The sequence below is a fragment of the Anneissia japonica genome, unplaced genomic scaffold, assembly GCF_011630105.1.
Source record: "Anneissia japonica isolate Jap-2015-1 unplaced genomic scaffold, ASM1163010v1 scaffold4031_len268452_cov156, whole genome shotgun sequence".
Taxonomy (NCBI): Eukaryota; Metazoa; Echinodermata; class Crinoidea; order Comatulida; family Comatulidae; genus Anneissia; species Anneissia japonica.
Genome location: NW_022716874.1, coordinates 211,871 through 222,243, shown reverse-complemented (window position 1 = coordinate 222,243; position 10,373 = coordinate 211,871). Strand labels below are relative to the sequence as shown.

At 33.0% G+C, this 10,373-nt stretch overlaps 2 protein-coding genes across 5 annotated transcripts in view; both read right to left on the bottom strand.

Annotated features, from left to right (window-relative positions):
- The window catches only part of LOC117110010, a 16,832-nt gene extending 13,356 nt beyond the window's left edge, over positions 1-3,476 (bottom strand). For both annotated transcript variants that reach the window (XM_033252551.1, XM_033252552.1), the window contains exons 1-2: positions 3,210-3,476; positions 1,162-1,327 (exon numbers count right to left, since the gene is read on the bottom strand). The gene's annotated coding sequence lies outside the window, so the exon portion shown is untranslated. The remainder of the gene's footprint in view (positions 1-1,161; positions 1,328-3,209) is intronic.
- Positions 3,477-4,855: 1,379 nt separating this feature from the next.
- Positions 4,856-10,373, bottom strand: part of LOC117110016 — a 15,728-nt gene continuing 10,210 nt past the window's right edge. For 2 of the 3 annotated variants that reach the window (XM_033252567.1, XM_033252566.1), the window contains 4 exons: positions 7,973-8,064; positions 7,299-7,395; positions 6,133-6,246; positions 4,856-5,593 (listed from right to left, as the gene is read on the bottom strand). In XM_033252567.1, the coding sequence (XP_033108458.1) occupies positions 5,468-5,593; positions 6,133-6,246; positions 7,299-7,395; positions 7,973-7,992 (357 nt within the window). In that variant the 5' untranslated portion in view covers positions 7,993-8,064 and the 3' untranslated portion in view covers positions 4,856-5,467. Of the gene's footprint in view, positions 5,594-6,132; positions 6,247-7,298; positions 7,396-7,972; positions 8,147-10,373 lie in introns of all 3 variants that reach the window. The other variant, XM_033252565.1, reaches the window with a different exon arrangement.

Sequence of the window (10,373 nt, the reverse complement as noted above, 5' to 3'; positions counted from 1 at the left end):
GAAAATTAAATTACGTTTCATAAAAAAAAAAAAAAAATTATAAATTAATTAGTGCCATGGTGAACTTATTGGAGGAATCACTGCACCAAGGAGGCCTAGCTAATGTCGAGTGCTAAAAATGCAAGTTTAATAAAGTATGACTGTGAATGTGTTAACATAAATATATTGTGATTTGTTTACGGCGATGTAAATATATCTACTTCCTTTAAAATAATATTTTGAAATTAACTCGCTTTTTATAAACTTCTAAATCAGCAACAGAGTACATAGTATGTTAAGGTGAGACTTCTTTTATTCCTTGTTTCGTGTACTTAAGATCATCGGAGGACGGAATGAAAATAAAAATAAAATTTTATGTTCTTATTTAGCAAATAGTTTTGCCAAAAACATCCAGATGAGGGAAAAAATAAAAATGGAATTTTATTGGTGAATGTAAAATAGGATGGTTAAATGCTTCAAATTGATATAAATAGGAAGAAATAATGCATATCTTATCATCAGAGATTTCAAGGCAGCAGAGAGCATAATAATAATAAAGAAAAACTTATTTTCTTATGAAATTTCCACTTATTTGTGGCAGCGGATGCGCTAATTGGCCAAAAATAATATTTTAATTTTTATTCGAAACCATCAATATTTTCAGTCGGCGGGTTCACTAAACAAGGCATTAAAAAATCTCGCTAAACAATCAAAACTTTATAATATATTCTCAGTTTTGCATTGTAAGTTTATATTCACTATCAAATATACACAAGATAATTACTACTGTATATGCCAAGTTTTCATCCTTATATTAGGTTTTTATTCAAATATAATTATTCAGATATAATAAAGTGCGACAAGCTCTGGAGGCGCTCAGTCAAAATAAAAAATATGTCATATGTACCATGCTGTAGTGATGTGTTGTGTATGTGTGGTGTAGTACTCAATGCATACTAAGTGAAAAATTAAACCCTTTTAAAATTACAGCTATATCAAGAGCCAATGGGCAAACATGCCTTTAAAAATCCTTTTAAACAATTGCAAAAAAACCTGGATAGTCAGTCGCCTATGATTAGTAAACATATATGATACTATAAGAATGTTGTAATACTGTGGCTCACAATGCAAGCCAAAAGACTGTACAATTATTTAAAAAACAAGGCCTTGTTCTGTACTTACTCTTTGCCAAGCATGGAACGGACACAACTCGTCTTGCCCACACCTTCTTTGCCAAGGAACATGACTCTGTAATTAACCATCGTAATTTCCCCATTCTGGACTTCATATGTGAATGCTTTAATGGCTTCAGGACCTCTCGCTAATACTTCTCCTGGAACTGATAGCTCTTATGGATATAAAATATAACAAATATTATTTCGTATACTACAGTAGTATTTCATCCATCCATTTTATAGTTTACTGTAATAAATTATCATCACTTGCCTTATTTTAACATATTTAATACATATAAGATTCTAGAATAACATTTAATTGATCAAAGAAACAGTGTAAACCACATTGGTAATTTTAGGAACACATGACACCATGAGTAATCCAAGAGTAATATATGGAAGCTTCTAGAATCTTTGGTACTATAGAGGCAAAAGCCCAATTGGTTAATTATAATGTAAGGTGACCAATGAGGAACTTAGGCAATATAGAATGATCTTGAATGCTCTGGAATAGTGCAGCTAGGGTATATAATCTGATAGTCTTATCTTTCTGGAGCTCTTTTTGAAACACATGTTTATGTGAATGTTATTGCATTGTTTTGAGACCGGATTCTTGTTGTAGTTTATACAGAATAAAAGTTTATTTGAGAGTTGTTTTACAACATTGTGAGCTGTGTTTATATTTTATATGTCAAAGAGGGATTCCTAGTCATTTCTATACCGCTCAGAAATACGTCAAGTAGGAATTCATGACATTTACATTAAACATATTGTGATTATTTTGTTTAAAAAAAAATAACCATCACAGTACAAACTGATTTCTGAAAATAACACATCAAAATATGTAATTTTATATCAAGGTGTTGAAACACTGAGAGACTTAACTACTTCTAGAGCATAAACATGTAAAACAGAAAATAACATTAAAATAAAAAGTTATAAGAATAATACAGGAACTGAAATATAAAAGTACAAATGTATAGTATTTTCTATTACATGTGTATACAGTATTATTTCAATGAACCATATGCATATTATAGGATTGATTTTTGCCCTTTGACTCGGGTAGGAATCCAACCCACGAACTGCAGATAACAATGATTGATAATTTTTTACTTAAATTTTACATTTACCTTTTTAATTTTGTAGTATTTTTTGCCTCAAATTTTCAAAATGTTAAGTGAAGTTGATTTTGTTTTTGTTTTTTTGTTTACTTTTCTATTCTTTTTACTTTTGATTCATTGTTGTTGTGTAGAATGCAGATAATTTGATCAATGTTTCCACTAGGTCTATGCTACAGCCAGACTACTGAAATAACCGTAATGCTGTAAAAATAAATTATAATATTTGGACTTGTATGGCACATCCATGCAGAAAAGCCTCTATGCATGGATCGCATCCATCGAGTGCATGTAATAGGCGTAACTTTGTTTTTACTGTTTCTTTCAGTGACAAGTTTTGTGGGCAGTGTACACTTGCAATGGGATATACATGGGAGATCCAGAGATATTAACAAGGGGGCAGGGGCTGAGTCCAAAACATCAGAAATCTTTTCTCTAGAAGTACGAGGTGGTATTTCCAGCATCTTGCAGGAGCGATTACTGTCATACAATTGTTTTGGATTATTTAGGATACGCTGTTGTGCCATTGCTTGATTTCAAGCATAAAAATCATAGGAAAATACAGTTTAAAATATTGAGCTTTCCATTGATATTAAAAATATATATTGTTTACTTACAGGTATGTTTAATTTTCATCTTATGCAATACTTGGTTAAAATTAATTTAAATTTACAATAAAATTGACATGATTGACTAATTAAATATTTACCATATTTCTTCCACTTTAAAAAAGGCATCCTAAAAAAGGGGCTGGGGTTAGGACCCAGAAGGCATCCATTGAAGTGGCACCCAACTAGCTATTAGTACTTAAGGTATAGCCATGTCTAGAAAGCTATATAGCTGAGGCTTATGACATGGTTCTTCCAAATAAGGCAAGCTCTGTGATTTTTGCCAATGAGGTTCTGGAGTATTTAACGTACAACAGATAACTTACCTATAAGCAATTTTTTAAGTTCATCTTTCTTTTCCTCCTTTGTTGATACTTTGTATTTTCTACATCTATTACGATCATAATAATCAAGAGGTGTATTCCCTCTCTGTAATAACAAGATCATACAAAAAATTATAGTATATTTCACTGGATGGCGCTGCAAACTACATCAGCACAACAAAGGGAAGATTTATAAATGATAATGGCGAAAATAATAATTCAAAGGAATAACCAACACTATCAGTATCACAATATTTATATCATATATTGGTACAAGAATAAGTATCTGAAACACCACACACATCATTATTGCTTTTATGCCTTTTTGCTTGGAATTTTCAGACATATATAAATATATATATATATATATATATATATATATATGGGATTCCTTCCAGTGGATACTTAGCTTATCTTGTCATTCTGATCGGATTTTCTCTACTGTTCCGTTTTAATTTTAATTTTAAATTGTTTTGCATTATATGGCCGTTTGCTGTTTTATGGGTTTTCCCATTTGCCTTTCAAACTTTTATATATATATATATGTATATATATATTATATATATACATATATCATTGTAAATCCACATGTGTTCTTCAAATTATATATCAGTCGTTGAAACAAAAAATTATGACAAGGCATGTACTGTAGACTATTGGACACTGTATTTATTTTTGAAAGAAATTTTCGGCCAGTCCTCTGGCCTTCATCAGTTTTACTGAATGCAAAAGATTGTCTGTTGCAAGTTGTATACTGTACAATATAAGCAATACAATAGTGATGTAGATGGATTATAGGCCAATTATCTAATAGTTTATGCTGTAATTTACAAAGTAAAATCTGACAGTGAACAAAGTGGTCAAGTATTGAGATAGTTTTGTGGAAGATTAAACAATTCTTAACTAAGTGTACATAGTAGAATAATATGGTGGGAAGCAAAACTAACTACACTATTGGAAGGTTCTTACTGATTGATGATTTGCGATTATTAAATCTACTTTTAAAAGAGGCTCCAGTTTCACCGATGTAGGTGCCATGATCACATGTATTACCAATAATGATGTAAATTACGTTGGTAGTCGAGTCACATGTGAGTCGAGAGGGGTGAATTTTGTGGTTAGTGACTTGGAGTGTGATTGTATCGTTCGTGATATGTGTGCATATTTGACAGCGAGGCTTATTATATTTAATATTGCCATATGAAATCCCTCCTCACATCACCACTAAACCTCCTTCATTTAATAATCAGAAATCATCAATTCATACCAGTAGGAACCTTCCAATAGCCACACATTTCAATTCTCCTAATAATAACATCAATGACTTGAGATTTGTACTCATAGCCAATAATTTTAAATCGCTCAACGATCACTGCATTTCCAAACTCAAACTTATACTTGAACACAAAACCCACACCATAGGCCTCAATAAAAATACCACTATCTCAATACCTGACTGCTTTGATCTCTGTCGGTTTTTACTTTGTATATTACAGCATAAAAGATTAGATAATTGGCCTATAATCCATTGTTTATATTGTACAGTATACAACTGCAACAGCCAATCTTGTGCATTCAGTAAAGCTGATGGAGGCCAGAGGACTGGTCGAAAATTCTTTCGAAAATAAATACAGTGTTCAATAGTCTACATGCCTTGTCATAATTTTTTGTTTCAACGACTGATATATATCAAAACCAAAAAAACAAGAGAATTCCAAAGTCAAGATGTGAGGTAACAAATGCATGTATATTGCACATGGGATATGTTGAGGAGCTGGTGATTTTGAGAATGTGCTAACTCAAAGTCATTGAAGAATCAAGCGTAATACCCAAATTCTATACATGAGGTACTTGATCGATATGACATTCTCCAATGTTGATGTGGAGGTCTTGGCATTTTTTCCTTTGTTGAGGGGAACAAGACGATGAATTCTGTCTTGTGCTCATTTACTTTTAGAAGTTTTCGGACATCCAAGTTTTCAACTCAGAAATACAATTTCTGAGAGATTCAATCTTCATATCAAATTCTTCAGCAACTTTAAAAGAAATATAGACCTGTTTATTATCAGCATAAATATGATAAGAAAGGTTAAAATTTCACGAAAACCACTGAGGTCCCAAAATTGAACCCTGAGGAATGGAATAGTTCAAAATGAAAAAGTCTGATATGGAGTTGCGAAAGAAAATTCTTTGTGGACACACCAGTAGCTACAACCAGTTTAGCTGACTCAGGTTTGAGATTAAATTTGATGATGTTTACTTTATTTACCGGCTATTTTTATATAATTGTTTCCTGTGTTTATTTTCCTCGCAGACTTTTCCAATGCACATCTCAATGCTGATGTATACATATGCTGTGCCAAAAAACTGATAATAGTTTCACCACCCTAAAAGACAAACATAAAATAAGGTAAAGGAATACAAACATACCAACAACACACATAACTAGTCACAATAACATGTCATGTCATTAGCTGCATATATTTAATAATTTTATACATAAAGATTACATATTTCAATGTTTTTTAATGATGATTTTTAAGTAAAACCATGCATACAACATAATAATTAAAAAGACAACTTCACTTCTTCTAAGACACAATTTCAATTTATATTTTCAAGCAAGACTAATTGTGATACAGTATAACATTTTCTTGTCAACAATATAGCCAGTAAATAGTATAAATTAATATATAAACACGATTATCCCTCACATTACAAAAATTCTTATTTATATATTATATTTTGAAATGATGATCATAGGCTGGCTACTCAGTTTTAAATAAAACAATAAAAAATCTCACCGCTAGTCCAGAATGAAATAATTGACTGTAATTTACTGAGTTAATTAGTTTATTACCGGTATATAATATATATACATGTTTTGTTTTTTGAATAACATACAATGCTATTGAATTTCATTTACCTTGTTTTCATATTCTATATTCCCTACTGTAGCTTTTTCAACCATCAGTAGCATCAAGTCTTCTGGTACACGTTGCAGCATATGTACCATAGCACATAATAATGGTGTTTCATTCTATAAAACAGACATACAAATGTACAAAATAACAACATACCTTCATCAAATATTCAAATCATTGGTAGGTGGACTCATTGTTTACAAAATTGTAAGCAATCTGTATAGTGCAAGACACACATAAAAACGTTCCTAATACAGTGTAAATTAGGGTTGAGGGGATCAGCTTACACCAGGGGATCAGAAAACGCAAGTACAGTAATTTAAAAAATAAATGCTGTCAAGGCCAACTAACACTTTAATGCCCTTCCCCACACACACAATGTTTGCTATGGTTTTGTGGTCAATCATGATTCACCATAAGTACAACTTTATAGGAAATGTTAGGAAAAAATCTTGTTCTACCGTAGTAATGGGGGAAAAAAAAACATAGTTTACTGCAGCAGAATTGTAAGAGAGTTGTACCTTTGTTGTGAAATTGATGTGGTTATGTTGTTAACTCTTGTTCATTATATTCCCTGTACTGATTTGTATTGGCCACAATATATTGGCAATGACAAGCCAAGATTTGTTACGGCGCTTTTTTGGCAATTGTCTTTTCCATTTTAGCAAAAAAAGTTGGGTTTGGCTGGGAATCAGTTGTGAGGATAAAGAACATATTGGAAGGGAACTGGGTAGGGTGGAGAAAGAATGTAAATTTGTCTGTACAAACATTGAAATCACTGTACAAAGAACAGTTGCACAGATGGACCATCATAAGCACTGAATCCTCCTAGCTGAGGATATTACACAAGCCGTGGCCTAAACAAGCCTCACACAGCTAATAATTACTAAAACTAAAGCTCTGTCCACACTATCAAATGTTCTTTGACAAAAAAACTGTTGTATGCCCAAATATAGTCATCATGTGCCCAAATATGGTCACAATGTGATGTCATCATCACCATATTTGGGCATGTCACATGTTTTCGTCAAATAAAATTTGAGAGTCTGGACAGGCCTTAAGGCAATGTTTGGGACTACAGTAACTTTAGGCCTAAGGTGAAGAACCAATAAAATGATAATTCATCACTAAATCACACCCAATTGTATATAATCAGCTGAATACACACCCAATTGTCGTAAGTGTTAATAAGGTTTGGATGTTCTTCACAGATACGTCTTGCTTCTTGCCAGTTACAGCGATCAATAGCCTTAAATAACACATTTCTGTGAAATAATACACAAGCAAAGTTTGTAACTGAATCTTACAGTATATTTTCCTTTGACATGATAATTAATACAGACTACTTTTATCAATAGTGAATGATGAATTTTAATATTTGACATCATCACCAGGTATCAGTATCATCACCATATCCAGGGGGTGTGATGGGTGCTCATACATCCCCCAAATCAGGAAAGGTCAGTATTCTTAAGACAATTGAGACTGTACTTCCTTAAAATTGCAATGCTGGACATGGCCCGATCACATATTGTCATTGTTAACAAAATTTACGAAAATATTTTAATAAAAACAGTTTTTATATTTTAATTAAAACAGTTTTCATTAACATGAAAATAAAATATAGATATAATTAAGTACTAAAACCAAACTTTATGCTTATTTTTTATCTTTGTTGCAAGTCAAAAACATCTTTGTTTTTGGATAATCATAAAAAGAAATCCTACCATATTGATCCAGATGAAATGATCGTAAAATAACATGCCAATCCATTAAACTAGAATCATTTTGAAAGATATTTTGTTCTATCCGAATTGTTCAATGGTACAGTACAATACTCACCCATATGGATGATACTCCATGGTTGTTACAATGTTTATCAGTGCCTCTTTAGGTGTGTGCACAGTATGGCTGATGTATTGATTACTGAGATGCTGTGAAGTATAACAATCGTGCATTACAAGCTGTATGATTGCCTGTTTTCATCTTCTGATTCTGGATTTTGGTATCATTTTTCTGTATCAAAAGCATGTGTTTGTATAGATTTTAAAACAATTGTGAGAATTAACCAGTATCTAATACTAGTAAACTGAACTAAGGCAGGGCTACTGGTATACAACCAACTGACTGCAGACCATTTCCGGTCACACATTACTCTCCATAACACAGCACCCCCTAGTTCCGTCACCTCTGGATGTGACTGTATATCCTAAACCTAGTGCAGGCGTACAGGGGAGGAGTGCTCGAGAAAGCATATGCCAGCTCAATGGCTGTAACACCCAATTCACTTGTACACAAGCTGTTTGTATGATAAAACATAATGGCCTTTAGAGGATAAGGTAGTTTGTCCTCAGCTACCCCCACCCCCGAAAAAAATGCAATAGTGAGAATGAATACATGTGGCAGTGAGAAAGTCAAGGTTTGCTTTAATGTAAATCAAATCATTCTAAGCTTAAGTCACATACATTCACAAGCAACATCATTGGACAACAGGCTCCCAACAGGTACTGTATGTCTATGCTGAATGTCAGTTTTTTATTCTTTGCTTTTTTTTTTTGATGATTTTCAATGAAGGGTCTGTCTAATCATGGCAGTTACATTCCCAAAGATTTCCATTAAAAAATGCTGATAAGGAAAGAGATCTGGGAGTACTTATTTATACCAAAGTTAATTTTTCTCCCAATTCGACTGATGCTGACCAAAAGAGCTAATACAAAATTAAATCATCAAGAGATCATTTACATCTTTAAACAAAAAAGGAATGCTGAACTTTATACAAGACTCTAGTTCGACTGTCACTGAAATATGGAAATTCGGTCTGGTGTCCATTTTCTTAAAAGGATGGCGAAGCGTTGAAAGAAGTACAACAAAGATGCACACGATTATTAGCTTCCAACTGTTGCATACAGAAAAAAAAACGAGCCGATATCATTCAAATTTACAAGATTCTCAGGGGCGGATCCAGAGATGTCCAAAAGGGGGGGGGGGCCCAAAAGGGGTGACGAAATTTGGACCGATCGAGTCCTAAGGGGTCCAGGGGCATGCCCCCACGAAATTTTTGTGTTTTAGACACCCGAAAATAACATTTGAGGCGTTGTGGGCTATCATTTTTTTCTTTTTCCTTCTTTCTTTCTTTTTTTTTTTNTTTTTTTTTTTTTACCTCCCAAAAGGGGGACCGGGGCCAGGCCGGGCCCCCCCCCCTAAATCCGCCCCTGAATCTTAAAGGAACTGATAAATAAAAAGCATCTGACTTTTTCATATAGAAGAGCAATCAACGACTGGAACAAATTGCCAGATAAGATTGTGAATGCATCTACCCTAAATCAATATAGACTGAGATTGACATATTTCAAACCACTCCCTGAGTGTTTCATCCATATCAGAGGAAATGGGACAACAAAAGAATGTAAATTATATATTTTAACATTTACCTACTGTTGCCATAAATAAAAAGTTGTTTGTTTTGAAAAAAATTGGTCTATTGTGTTTATTTTTGTTATTACGGACACTCCTGAAGGAATACACATGCCCCTACTGTCAGGTGATAAAAAATCAGAGTTTCTAGTTTCATGCATGAAACACAATCTAAAACATATAGTAGGGGGTCACTTGGACCAGCGAATAGTATGTTCTGAACAATTTAAAAACAAAACAGACCAGCAGTAGGCCTCACTGTGCAGTGTCTTGTACAGTTATGCAAAGAAACCTTTGCACAGTTTGAAAAATTACTTGAAAACTGCTCAAACAGCGTAAATGTTCAATTCAATTCAATTTTATATATTTTTTTTGCTGCAAATGCTATTTATTTATTTATTTGGCACACAACACCTACAATATAACACTTTATTGCAATTTGAAATAAAATACAAATTGAAGTTTATCCTTAAAATTTATCGTAAAATTGTGACATATCAATTTATTTTCTGATATGGATATTAACATATTTTTAGATTATGATTCAATGTAATGTATTTTTTGCGAAATATACGGCAATTCCGATGATTTAGCAATCTGAAAAATTGTCAATGATAAAAGATAGGCTATGTGTGTCAGTAGCTACAACTGAAGAAATAAGAATAAATTCATTTTTTAAGGATTTACCACTAGTACGTACTACTAATAAAAATCCCAATTACTATAGGAATCTGATAGTTTCATCGGCCTAGCCTGGGACCAACCTTGCCGTAGCCTGCTGCTGGGCCGATATTTGAGGCTAACCATAGCCTCTAGGCCACACCAAGGC